This window comes from Blastocystis sp. subtype 4 (genome assembly GCF_000743755.1).
Source record: "Blastocystis sp. subtype 4 strain WR1 chromosome Unknown seqid_0087, whole genome shotgun sequence".
Lineage (NCBI taxonomy): Eukaryota > Bigyra > Opalinata > Blastocystidae > Blastocystis > Blastocystis sp. subtype 4.
Genome location: NW_014569460.1, coordinates 530 through 14,011, shown reverse-complemented (window position 1 = coordinate 14,011; position 13,482 = coordinate 530). Strand labels below are relative to the sequence as shown.

Below are 13,482 nucleotides of genomic sequence, written 5' to 3'. Positions count from 1 at the left end.
GAACTAAAAAAGAACCAATTCCAAAAAAGGGGAAATACGGGAGTTGACGACGGCAACTGCGAATCAGTCACTTCTTGTTTTATCTCTATGGATATAGATACTGACGACTCTTTTGGTGAGAGTTCATCTCATGATAGTACTGGAATGGTTTTGTAGCTTGGTAAGAGTAATCTTTAGAAGAAGGTTCCAACGTACATCCGAATCGTCTCAAAGAATGTAGGAACTTTTGTAGCTACTTATACCGCTAGGGTCATTCTCATTTGTACTATTCCTCTCAATCTGGAACAAGTGGTATGCCATCCCTTCGAGAACTGTACAGGTGGAGTGTCTTAGTCGTGGATAATCTGTAGAATAGGACATGGTCCTTCTAGTTCTCACACAATGGGTCCCTCATTTGCCGCCAAGGCGTTTAAGTCTCTTTATGATTCAAAATGTGATAACTACATTGTAACCCTCTACGGATCTCTTGCTGCAACTGGTAAAGGTCACATGACGGATGTTGCAATTGAAAACGAGTTGAAACCCAAGAAAGTAACATTTATCTGGAAGTCGAACGAAACATTATCATTTCATGTGAATGGAATGACAATCAAAGGATGTCAGGGAGAGAAGGAAATTGGTCAAGAGACGTATTATTCGGTTGGTGGAGGAGCAATTATAACCGATTCTGAACTTGAACAAGTGAATGGTCCTTTCAAGAAGACCTTTCATTCAGTCTATCCTATCTCCACGATGAACTCAATAATGCGTTGGTGTAGAAAATCAGGATTAAAACTGTGTGATTTTGTGTATCAATATGAAGGAGATGACATCCGATCATATTTGGCAGATGTCTGGAATACCATGTCAAATTGTGTTAAAATTGGTTTAGAAGGAAAGGGTGTATTACCTGGAGGATTGAATCTTCCTCGTAAAGCTCATGACATGTTTAGAGCAGCTCAACGAAGCAGTGAAATGATCAGTGTAAATTTGAAAGAGAGAATCTGAGTTCTAGCCAAATGCTTTTCTCTTCGCTTACACATTAGCAGTTTCTGAGAATAATGCAGGTGGCGAGATTGTGGTGACAGCTCCCACATGTGGAGCATGTGGCATCGTTCCTGGAGTCTTGTACTTTCTCCGCTATCACCACCCAAACATTACAGATGATGATATTGTGGATGCTCTGGCTGTAGCTAGCGTAATTGGGAATCTGGCCAAGGTCAATGCTTCAATCTCTGGAGCTGAAGCAGGATGTCAGGCAGAGGTCGGAACAGCGTGTGCAATGGCTGCAGGAGCTGCTACATTTTTGATGGGAGGTTCAACTGAACAGATCGAGTATGCAGCCGGCATGGCTATTGAGCACATGTTGGGACTGACCTGTGATCCTGTGAAGGGACTCGTCCAAGTTCCTTGCATTGAACGAAACGCAATGGCAGCATCTCGAGCCTTGGAGTGTTGTGAGTATGCGTTAATGACGAATGGTTATCACATTATCTCTCTGGATGAGGTGCTAATGACTATGATAATGACTGGAGAAGATATCGAGGATTCGTTGAGGGAAACTTCGCGAGCTGGTCTCGCTCAAACCTATAATCTTGATGATTTAGCAAAGAAACAACGTGTAATGGAAATGAAGAGTCAGTTACTAGGCCGTCAGCGTCGTTCAAGCATTTTGATGAAGTGGGGAGATGAAGATGATACTCATGAGAATGTGAATGAAGATGATGCTAGTAGTATAATTGACCTTCATCGTAGTTCAACATCTGATTTATTTGGATAGTTGTCATTTTAGATTGTGTTGGGTTAAAACAAACAGAACACATGAACAATTGATTGATGAAGTCATCCATCTTCTCATTTTCTGTGTGTTCCACTTCAATATTTGTCTTCCAGACATCATTGCTCGTTGAAATCACTTCATTTCCATTTGCATCTAACTCTTTTTCTGGATGGGATTCTTGAATAGGTGTTGATTCTGGTTCAGATTCAGATTCTGAACTCGATGAATAGTGATGATGACCATTCACCAACTTCGGTGTTTTCACTCGAGGTTTCTTCTCTTTGACTGGTTCTTCTGTTGGTGGAGTGATCCGTTTGGATACGACCACAGGTAAAGGAGTATTAGAAACAACAGGTTCCATTGGTGGAGGTTGTTCGATTTCTATCTCATCTTCTTTCAATACTTCGTGAATATAATCAAATATCTCACTGGAAGAGTTACATTCTTTCCGGCGTTGTCGTTTCGCACTGTCCTTTCCCTCATATTCCCGGATCTTTCGATAGTACAACTTCAATGCACATGGACCACATAGCCGCACTTTTACGAGTGTTGTTTTCTTCTGACCATCTTTTGTTGAATACTTGAAGGGAACTTCAAAGCTGCATAAGTCTTTCATATTGGTATTCGAGCAATGCACTTCTCCACATGTAAACTGGCCCTTTCCATCAATAACTTCCTTCTCGGTTCTCCATCGCATCCCAATCTTGTTGACTTTGTAATACGTCAAATCTACAAGTGCATATTCTTTGAATAATCTATTATAATATCGAATAGCTAGTCGCTGTTCCCAACTTCATGTAAGCATCCCCTTCCAAACGTACTTTGCCGCTTTTGAAATATCTCCATCCATAATAAATTGCAGATTTCTTGCGATTGCATCGTGGTCTGTCACTATTCCGTCACTCTGTTGTGATTTCAGCTCCTTTTGCATTTCTTGAAACTCTCTCATCAACTTCCGGTGTTTTGACATCATCGAATCACTATGTGAATGATGGTGCTACGAATCATCCTCTTATAATTCTACGATGTACGTGATGATGGTGGCCTTCTCTCTTCCGATGAGAAGAGTTTTTGTGATGAGATTCTTCACTCATCGCAAATCAATGATTATCCTTCTAAGAAAGCGACTACAACAAACAATACACGATTTTAAACAACAAGTTTCTCCTGCTCCTCCTTTTCCTTCTCTGGACAGCAGCGAATTGTTCCATTGAACATCAACATACCAATTGAAAGAATGATAAAACCACCAAGTTGCAACCATGACCACTTAGTCAAGCCTTCACCAAACCTACAGATGACCTTCCAATCTCACAATGACTTGTCATTGAAGTGGTGAATTACAACCGATGTACCCCAGACCAAGAAAGTACGGAATGGCTCCAGCAAATTCCGGACCACAGAGTTAGTGTACTACATATCAACTCGCACTCACTAACATACCAATGTCACTCGCATAGAACTAAGATTGAAGAGAAGTAAGACAATAACAGAAGCAATATTAAGCCACAAAATGGTCTTGCTGTTCTTGCTAACGATCATTCTATCATATCGAGTACCTACCACAGAATCAGACTATCAATGAAGTCTTCATGAAGGCCATTTCCTTCCTCTCCAGGAAGAACGTAAGCAATAGGCAAGGCAACAAAAGCAGTCAAGATGAAGCCCCAGAATCCTTCCATTCCCACAACCAATGTCGAAGGGGCCTCGACTCCCTGAAGCAGATGCTCTTCTAGCGATGACTGGGAATCATTTCTACATACCCACAACTGTCTGGAAGGCTTGAATACCTTGAGAAATAAACACAAGGAACATACCAAGAAGACGCAGTCCCAGAGGATGCTCATCTTGAGAGGAACCTGAGAAGATATTACTATGAATAAGAATACGAATAAGAAGCTACGAGAGACCAACAACCAGAAGGGAAAGGAAGATGACAACCAGAGCCCACCATTCAGACTTCTTCAGGGGCTTCTTTAGCCAGAATTGACGGATCACTCCAGTGAAGAGAATGATCGAACCACGAATCATCTGCCAAATACTGACAGGGATCCACAACAGACCAACAAACATGATAAAGGAAGCAGAAAAATCACAGACTGCGGGAATAAAGACTTTGTAATAAACAGACTTAGCGGGACGCTTGTTCTCAGAATGACTACACATAACCGAAACTAAAGGATCTAACAGAATCTTATCAGCCAATTCAGGGTTCTTCTTAATCTTGGAATCATTTATGCATGCGTTAATCTAAGATCATAACATGAGAATAAAACATACCTCAAATTTGGCTAACAAAAAGGACATTCCAAAAAACATAATGAAGTTTGAAAACCAGGGTTTCTCAAAGTGATGAAGCTTACCATCACGACCAATAGCCTCACTCTGATACCTTAACATGAACTAGGAGTTTCAATAATACAAAAACTTTCCGAAAATAAGAGAACAGGTGCCTGAAATCAGGAACAGAGTAATGTAAAACAAAATAGTCCACATGGACCCTTTTTTCTTCGTTGCAGTACCTTGTGCGTCGGTTCCTTCCATTGTTTACAAGAAATAAATGTATTATGAAGTATTGGAGGACATGACAGCATTTCCACGGGACACAGATAATAACCGTGTTTCTATCTTCGTGAGAAAGTTCTCGGAAATCGCCTTTGAAATGCTTTGTTTGCAGTACCAAGACAAGAGAGATAGAATGGTACTACAGTTGTAGCAGTTGGAGGAGAATAACAAACGAACTTGGACTAACAATACAACATATAGATACAATACTAATGTAACAATAGAATCCATTTCGTGATTCCACAATTATTTTTGCTTCACTTTTATTACTATTTCATGTCGAGATCCTGTAAACCTTCTGAAAGTTTGGATTTATCTACTTCTGGTACCAAAGAGAATAATTCTGAACATCCATCATCCGCTGGAGTCAATGATAGACCAAATGATTTACGTAGTTTGTTATTCTATCGCTTCATTTTAGAGAATGATTCCACAAAATCTCCGTCCAAATCGCCTTTTGATACGTTATGTCAAGCAGCCAAGGATATTCTGGATACAAATTCTCCTGGTGATTTTTCTACTGATATGGAACATAATTATGGATTATTAGATATGAGTGAGAATGATAAGTCATTTATTATATATCTTGATTGTCCTGGAATGAAAAAAGAAGATATTGATATACGAATCGATGGAAACAAAATGATTATCTCAGGATCAAGAGAAGTGGAGCCAGTTAAGGAGGGCTGTTTCTTCTATTCGGAGCGTTCTGAAAACTTTGTTAACCGGGAGATTCTCTTGCCAGCTGGGATTCTAGTCGATTCAATCACTTCGTGTTATAAGAATGGGGTTGTAATCATTACGATTGATAAAGTCCCATCAGATGCTAATAGGGTAATCAGGAAGATTCCTGTAGATTCCATTCCTTGTTGAACAAACACTCCATACATTCAATCTCTCTTCAATATAGGATACCATATCTCGAATAATCGCATCTTTCTCCTGATTCGCACTCGTCAACATGTCAATCATCTCCTTTTGTTTATGAATTGTCTCCTTGAGTGACAATACATCATCACTGTAATCGCTAATCGAAGACCTTCTGCCTTTTTGATTCACAAACTCACTTTGATGTCGAACCTCATCAAGTTGAATCTGCAATGCATTTACTTGTCTCTGTAATTCTAACGATCGCTCTTCTTCAATCCGTTTCTCACGTATAGCTCGATCTCGTTCTTCTCTCACCGTCTTTACATCCTCTCCAGATCCATCCTTCCTTGATCGATCCATCACCTTCCGCAACTTCAACTCATCCAACTCTGTTCTCACTTGTTCTGTCTCTGCTCGAGCACTCTCCACCTTCTTCTGCCAGGACTCGATTTCTTCCTGAGCCATCTTTTGAGTTCTCAAACACTTGTCTTCTGAGTTTTGGAGTCGCATACTAAGAACAGCCACATCATTTTCTAGTTGGCTATAGTTCATTCCAATCTTTCACTCCTACGACATCTGATCTTGGGCTTGGCGTTCTGCTTCCTCTGCAGCTGTTACTCGCCTCTGAAGGGCATCCATGTCCTTTTCAAGCTGAGAAGAGCGAACCTATTCATTACAAAAATGCTTCACAACCACCGTGACATCACGAAGCTCATCTTCTTTCCCTCGAAGTTGCAGGTCCTTCTTACGGAGCATTTCTACATTCTTTCTGTCCTTCTCCATCAGTTGTCCTCGCCAGTAGGTTGTAACTCTCTGACGTTCTTCCTCACAAGCCTGTTTCAACAGCTCTAGCCTATTCATCCTCATTGATTCAACCTACCTTTGCTTCTGTCACGAACAGCTTGAACTGTCTCCATTTGACTCTCTAGCTCTTTTACTTGCTCTTCAAGACGATTCTTCTCCTTCTCTAATGCCTCCATTGCCACATTCACAGTAACCACCAGCTGTTTCCCTTTCGCTTTCCCTCGATATTCCGCATTCAGGATTTCTCGTCGCAACTCACTCTCCGTATACTTGGGAACTTCTTGTGCTACAAATCGAGTTACAGAGACAGGAAGAGTGATTCCAGTTTCACGTTGAAGATCATCAAGAACATTCGTACTATGTTGTTGAATTAGTCTCGAGTTAGAAATAGACTTTGTTTCATCCGGTGTGTATCGTTCAGTTTTCCCAAGTTCCTCCTTCTTTGCTATGGAATGTGTTGTATCAACTGAAGGCCTATCGGATGATAGTGGTACCAAAGGAGAGTAGTTCTCTGTGTCCAATGAATGATTCTGTTCTTGTTCAGGTAATGGTATCTCACCATCATCATTATAGATACCACTATGCGGTTGATCTGAAGGTATGATGATATCATGGTGTTCAGTCTCACGTTTTTCAAATAATGGTTCTTCAGGATACAATTCTTGAGGTGATTCTTCAGGTAGCGGTATCTCACCATCATCATTATAGATACCACTGTGCGGTTGTTCTTCAGGTGTCTCTGTGTAACCCAATTCTTGTTCTTCATGAGTTTCCACATATCCCAATTCTTGTTCTTCTAAATTCTCTGAATAACCCAGTTCATGTTCTTCAGGAGCCTCTACATAGCCTACCTCACCTTCTTCAGGAGTTTCAACGTAATCCAATTGTTCCTCAAGAGGTGTGTAACTGACTTCATTCTCTTCTGGTGTCTCTGAGCCCACTCCATTCTCTTTTTGTGTTTCCACATATTTAATATTTTGTTCACCAGGAGGTTCAGTGTAATTCATTCGTTCTCCTGGCATCTCTATATAACCCAATCGTTCCTCAAGAGCTGTATAATCAACTTCACGTTCTTCTAATGTCTCTGTGTACCCCACTTCATTCTCTTCTCGTGTTTCTGCATAATCAACTCCATTTTCCTCAGCATTCTCCACATGATTCATGTAATGCTCTTCATCAGATCCAGGATTGTCCTCATAGATCACATCAGTATGATACTGTTGAGTCTCCATCTGAGAATTATTAGACTCTTCAACAGGTTCCTCACTATGTATACCCAAATCACTGATATCCTTTTGGTGGATCTCAGCGTTCTCTTCAATCACAACTTCAGTCTTCTTCGGAACCTCAGTAGTCTCTTCAATAGAGTGATTCATTTCATCACTCACAGGCTTCATATCAATTTCCTCAGCTTGTAGTTCATCAAATGTTGGTTTCTCATCATGAGCAGCCGTAGACTCCTCAATAGGACTCATAGCAGCGTGACCATCCTCCACAACAGAACTTTGAGGAAGAACTTCTGATGGAGTTGAGTCAGGAACCGGTAATGACGATTCTACAACTGACTTACGGGACTCTGAAGGAGAGGGATTGCTTTCGGCAAAGGAATGACCAAACCTTGCGAATCGAGAAGCAATGTCACGATGGGGCTTCCGTGGTATCGAATCTGAAAAGTTGAATGTTAACACAGAGCTGGTAGGCACAGGAGAACTAGCAAGAGATGTATTGACATGCTGATTGGATCGAAGGATACTCGTCATTGTCGAAGAGGAAAGAGACTGCTCGGGAGCCATCATACCGGTGAACGAGCGATCAGGACTCTTGAGTGTCCTGTCTTCAATATCTGAATGAATCTCCGCCTCTTCTGGCTCTCTCTTGATCACAGAGGGGAACGAAGTACCCGACTGAACTAGAGATGCGGGAATTCCTGCGAGGATGTTTAAAGGATCTTGAGAAGAGGAAGGATCATAAGGGTGAATCTCAGGACTGATTCGTGCTGGTTCAGGATCAAGACTAGGGGAAGGGGAAGGAAGTACCTGAATAGGTTGAAGAACTTTCGGTGATTTCTCAACTGAAAGTGGAGGAAGGAGAGCATTCATTGAAGAGGGTAAGGTGGTATCTATAGAGTCTCCTAATATGGTGGAATTCACTTCAGGAGATATTAAACGGTCTTCGTCGTTATTATCAAGAACAGTCAATGGTATTTCGCTGTCTTGAGAATCTTCATCGGTTTTCATCAATTCCATTTCAGCTTCTTTCCGCAGTTCTTCATCTGCATTACCAAAGGAATACCGAGATACATTTGGAGCTTCAATTACTGAAGACGGCTTCATTGTATTAAACGTCTGGGATGTATCTCCTAACCGAATGGACACATCTACAAAAGTCGGTGAATTTTAGAGACAGTACCATTGAACATATCATCATATTCTCCATGCATAGACTCATCTCTGTAATAACCTGAAAGCATTATTAAGTTGTTTTGTCTATGATACCGAACGAATAACAAAAGGCCAAAAAAGCTATAGATAACAATTCCACAAATAATTGTCAACAGATTCAATAATAATCTCAAGAATAACTAAGCAAATAGTGACTTCATGTTTGAAAGAAACAACCATTATATAATCTTTTCAAGAGTAACAGCCTGTTTGCCAGCAGCATCAACATTCATACTATCATCTTCATTGACTTGCTTCAAAGGTGTAAAAGAAGCAGAAACCTGGAACACATATCCTTCATAATCCATAATAGGTCCCATTGTAATCAAACACGGTAATGAAATCTACATATCATCTACTATTCTCTAACTCCACATTACGTCTCGAATTTGTCACAGTAACGACAAACGAACGAATAATCTGTCGACTGCAATTAACTAACAAACTGTACTCACTACAAGGTATCAAAAGAGAGAATAACTACCTCCAGAATAAAGATAAATCGTTTACCACAATAATATCAAATAGACTCAACTGATTCAATTCTTCCATACTGGAATACTGAAACAGTCTATAAATCATCTCACTTCGTTAAAATTCACTTCATAAACATATTATTACCCTTCAATAACTGACCTGTCTCAATGTGCGCAATAACCGTCGCTATGTTATTATTCATCCAGATTCGTCTGTAATCCACAGAATCTACACCCAAAGGGGATTTCCGAGAAGAATTCCTCGAAAGTGAGACATCAGGAGGAGGCATCTCAGCAACTTGAGCTGCACCCCCTGAAATGCGTTCAGATTCAGCAACACGTTGCAGCAAACTGTGACCTTCATAACGCTCTGGATGCTCCTGTATTCTTCTCTCCGCTTCTCGGATTGATTCCATATGTTGTTGTTGAAGGTCCTGGTTAAATGGAGATGGCTCGTTAATCGGAAATGTCTCATCATCAGAGGAGGTGGTTTCCGTAGACGGTAAAATACTCCCAATATCTAGGAGTCAATAAATTCACAAACAATGACATCCTAAGGATGAGATGAGACGATCACGTTCTTTGAGAAGACTCTTCATATAGGCTGCAGCAGCTTCAAGAGTTGATACCTTATCTGATTTATGTGAAATTTTCGCCTCCTATGTTTAATCAGCAACTGAAGAGAACTACATCCAAAATAACACGAATGTCATCTACACTCTTGTTGATTGTCCTTATGCGCTTCTTTTCAGCTTCATTATGCAAGTACTTCTTTTGTTGACTCCTGGACCCACTTTCGTCTCTAAGCATTCACTCTTTTGCATAGAATAATCACTCCATCGTCGATGAATTGTCTGTACCATATATCGATGAACTACTATCTATATTGCGATAACACGGAGTACGAATGCCCTACCAGTTTGGTTTGGCTGAAAAATACTCATTACGTAGTTCAAATGGTGAAGATTGCAATTCTAGACAAAGAATGAAACAAACACACTAACAAGAATAGCTTACAACATCTTTTCATGATCTATACATCACTTAATTCATCAACAAATACACTGCTTTGGAATATAGTGAAAGCAAGTTTGGATTCGTGCTTCATAGTACGAAGCAATCCCCTAAAATAGTACCAATACACCTAGTACATACAATTAAAAAAGATGAAATCATATTCAGACAATTGCTTATAAGTACCCAGAATTGGACTCCTCGCATAATGAGCGATATCCAATAAATGAGAACAATAACTTGAGAAAACAACCCTACCACTAACGAAATCAAAAACTAGGGATCATCAACTAATCTCACTTCTACCAATCGTAATGACCATTTCATTGGCAGATATTGAGATACCAGTTGAAGTAAAACAAAGATAGCAGTCAAACAGCCACATACTCTCACATACGTTCTTTCGGTTGTAAGTGAAAAGATCATGACTAAAAGGGATACTCCAAAGTTAAAAAAAGAGATATTCTTCACTCGCATCTTACAATATCGTATGTACAGTCTCACATCACGCAACGATGTTTCCATCTCCTCAGACTGAATGTAATACTCTCCATCCATTTCTTGGACGGTTACTGTGGGTTGCATATTCTTAAAGCAACACCTATGTCAGATTTCATATCCGAATCTACCTAAATAGACTATAGTATCCTTCTTGCATCATATTTTTCCTTGTCGAAGAGTAATGTGTTGATAAGCCAGATCAACAATATCGATTTCACTTCTTGCTTTGTTTTACCGTCTTATTATAGTGAGTTTGACTTCTTTTGTAGTCGACGCTATGAAAGGATCCAAATATCGATCTATTTTCAATGTATTTCAATGTAGCACATTGGTTGATGAAGAAATGGCCTATCAAAACGAAGCGAAGAGAATGACATGAACGACGTTTTCACTAAATGAATCGTGTAATTCTATTGTTCTTGTGTCTGTCCATTGCCGTTTCAAATAGTAGGATCGAAATCACTACGTTTTACGATCAGGATCGTGTTCTGTCACGAATGCAGTTGAGTGTCAAAACTCCAATGGAGATGCAGTTATGAATGCTTGCACAGATTACTTTGCGATATGTGGAAATGGACAATGGTCCAACAAAATGAACGTCTCTCCTGGTACAAAGTGTTTCAATGGAGTCCTCGTATTGCCTTCAGAATGTTCAACTACTCCTACAATTCCAGTAACACCTACAACAACCCCTGCACCATCAACCCCCACACCTGCACCATCAACTCCAACCCCTGCACCATCCACTCCTACACCTGTGCCGTCAACCGCCACTCCTGCTCCAGAGTGCTCTTTCACCAATTTACTATGTACAGATGCTTCTGGAGCATCACAGACGGAGTGCTCGAAGTACTATCGAACCTGTAACAATGGAGTTCTTTCAGAGATCATGGCAACTCCAACAGGAATGAAATGCTATCAAGGAGCGCTTGTGAACGAAAATGACACACCCTGTGTTCCTATTAACTATGATTGTGATTGGACGGGAATTCACTGTACCAATGCACAAGGAAATGAGCAGAAAGGCATTTGCACGCGCTACTATGTAACCTGCAAAAACAATGTCACATCCACACCTCGTATCATTCCCGATTCCCTGTATTGTCTCGATAATGATGTGGTGACACTTGCTCAGTGCTTGGTACGACCTGATGATACCTGCTTCTTCTGTGATCTTCTCTGTGTGAATAAAGACGGAGAGGCTGTGTTCGATGCCTGCACCGAACAGTTCGTGAATTGCGTGAATGGAGTTGTTACTGATCCCTACAACGTTCCTCCTGGTCGTCTGTGTTATAAGGGACAATTGGTGGTTCCTTCAGAATGCCCTGTGAAACCTACACCATGTGTCAACTGCCCTACTGGACCCACTGGACCCACAGGAGCCCAAGGTCCTCAAGGAGAACAAGGAAAGACCGGACCAACTGGACCTACGGGACCACAAGGAGAGCGCGGAGCAACTGGACCTACAGGAGCAACTGGACCTCAAGGACTGCCCGGAAGACAAGGACTGACTGGTGTGACAGGACCCACAGGTCCAGATGGAGAGGAAGGACCTGTTGGACCTACAGGTGCTACTGGACCCACAGGTATTACAGGAATCACAGGTCCACAAGGTCGACAGGGTCCTCAAGGACGACAAGGACCTACAGGAATGCCTGGAGCCACGGGACCTGAAGGACCAACTGGTCCCACCGGCCCTACAGGCGACAGCGGTATAACCGGTCCTACAGGTGTCCCTGGAGCACAAGGACCTACTGGAGCTCCTGGAGCCACTGGTGCCACCGGCCCCACAGGTATTACCGGACCTCAAGGACCCACAGGTCCTACGGGAACCAGAGGAGAGACAGGACCCACTGGAGAACCTGGTCCCACCGGAGAGCCCGGTGTAACAGGTGCCACAGGACCTACAGGACCTACTGGAGCTCCTGTTGTCCTGCCTGCGGAGTTCGATCTCTTCTACGCAACCACAGAAGTCTTGGCAAGTCTCACTGTAACTCCTTCGTGCAACCCTTTAACTGGAAGTTTCACTGTAATAGCCCATCTCCCTACAACAATACCTGATGTTACCATCAGCAAGTAGGTCAATTCAAAGTTGTTAATCAATAGTATTTCCATTTATAGCAGCACTGGAACACTTCTGGGAACTTGTACTGATTTGACAACCTGTCAAGTAACCGGAACGATCACTGGTACGGGTATCTCTGAGTGATAATCAGATAGAAAGTGAATGTGGTGCGGGGTATCCCGTATATGTTACGATGACAGTCACTGTGGGTACATCTTCAACAACAATTACATCTCCAATCACTAATTCAGCCAGAATCACTCCTTTCTCTGTTTGTTATAGTTAATAGACATGGGTCCCTTGATAATCAAGAGAAATGAACAACTATACATAAACGGTCCAAGATGATCTTGTCAAGAGAACTCATATTTTTCTTAACACCTAAACGTAGCTATGGCTGAAGTTCAATCCCTTGTTATTGATAATGGATCTGGTATGTGCAAGGCCGGTTTTGCAGGAGATGATGCTCCGCGTGCCGTTTTCCCTTCCATTGTGGGTCGTCCTAAGCACCCTGTTTATATGGTTGGTATGGAGAACAAGGATCACTTCGTTGGTGATGAAGCTGAATCTAAGAGAGGAGTGCTGAATCTGAAGTATCCCATTGAGCACGGAATTGTGACGAACTGGGATGATATGGAGAAGATTTGGCATCACACTTTCTACAATGAGCTGCGTGTGGCTCCTGAGGAGCATCCTGTGCTTCTGACTGAGGCTCCTCTGAACCCCAAGGCCAACCGTGAGCGTATGACTCAGATCATGTTCGAGACATTCAACGTTCCTGCTATGTATGTTCAGATTCAGGCTGTGTTGTCTCTGTACGCCTCTGGAAGAACCACAGGTTGTGTGATGGATTCTGGTGATGGTGTGTCGCATACTGTGCCCATTTACGAGGGATACTCTCTGCCTCATGCTATTATTCGTCTGGATCTGGCTGGTCGTGATTTGACTGAGTTCATGCAGACTATTCTGTCTGAGCGTGGATACACT

At 41.7% G+C, this 13,482-nt stretch overlaps 6 protein-coding genes across 6 annotated transcripts in view; 3 read left to right on the top strand and 3 right to left on the bottom strand.

Moving 5' to 3' along the window:
* Positions 1-87: 87 nt before the first annotated feature.
* JH06_1672 (serine dehydratase) lies at positions 88-1,759 on the top strand (the record flags this gene model as incomplete). Its single annotated transcript, XM_014672508.1, has 5 exons — positions 88-147; positions 178-216; positions 249-319; positions 351-963; positions 995-1,759. The coding sequence occupies 5 exons, from the start codon at positions 88-90 to the stop codon at positions 1,757-1,759; spliced, it is 1,548 nt and encodes a 515-aa protein (XP_014527994.1).
* Positions 1,707-2,729, bottom strand: JH06_1671 (hypothetical protein; the record flags this gene model as incomplete). The annotated part of the gene is made up of 2 exons (XM_014672507.1): positions 1,707-2,550; positions 2,581-2,729. 2 exons carry the CDS (start codon positions 2,727-2,729, stop codon positions 1,707-1,709), a joined length of 993 nt encoding a protein of 330 aa, XP_014527993.1.
* A 179-nt stretch (positions 2,730-2,908) lies between these two features.
* JH06_1670 (hypothetical protein) lies at positions 2,909-4,303 on the bottom strand (the record flags this gene model as incomplete). Its single annotated transcript, XM_014672506.1, has 9 exons — positions 2,909-3,050; positions 3,081-3,172; positions 3,203-3,290; positions 3,323-3,491; positions 3,523-3,632; positions 3,663-3,917; positions 3,948-4,009; positions 4,040-4,151; positions 4,182-4,303. 9 exons carry the CDS (start codon positions 4,301-4,303, stop codon positions 2,909-2,911), a joined length of 1,152 nt encoding a protein of 383 aa, XP_014527992.1.
* A 4,315-nt stretch (positions 4,304-8,618) lies between these two features.
* JH06_1669 (hypothetical protein) lies at positions 8,619-9,725 on the bottom strand (the record flags this gene model as incomplete). The annotated part of the gene is made up of 6 exons (XM_014672505.1): positions 8,619-8,783; positions 8,815-8,893; positions 8,924-9,010; positions 9,042-9,435; positions 9,466-9,574; positions 9,606-9,725. The coding sequence occupies 6 exons, from the start codon at positions 9,723-9,725 to the stop codon at positions 8,619-8,621; spliced, it is 954 nt and encodes a 317-aa protein (XP_014527991.1).
* Positions 9,726-11,022: 1,297 nt separating this feature from the next.
* JH06_1668 (hypothetical protein) lies at positions 11,023-12,781 on the top strand (the record flags this gene model as incomplete). Its single annotated transcript, XM_014672504.1, has 3 exons — positions 11,023-12,506; positions 12,552-12,625; positions 12,651-12,781. The coding sequence occupies 3 exons, from the start codon at positions 11,023-11,025 to the stop codon at positions 12,779-12,781; spliced, it is 1,689 nt and encodes a 562-aa protein (XP_014527990.1).
* Positions 12,782-12,888: 107 nt separating this feature from the next.
* JH06_5837 (actin) overlaps positions 12,889-13,482 on the top strand; it is a gene marked incomplete at both ends in the record, with an annotated part of 1,110 nt that continues 516 nt past the window's right edge. The window contains one exon of the mRNA XM_014672517.1: positions 12,889-13,482. This exon is cut by the window's right edge and continues 516 nt beyond it. Within this exon, the coding sequence (XP_014528003.1) occupies positions 12,889-13,482 (594 nt within the window).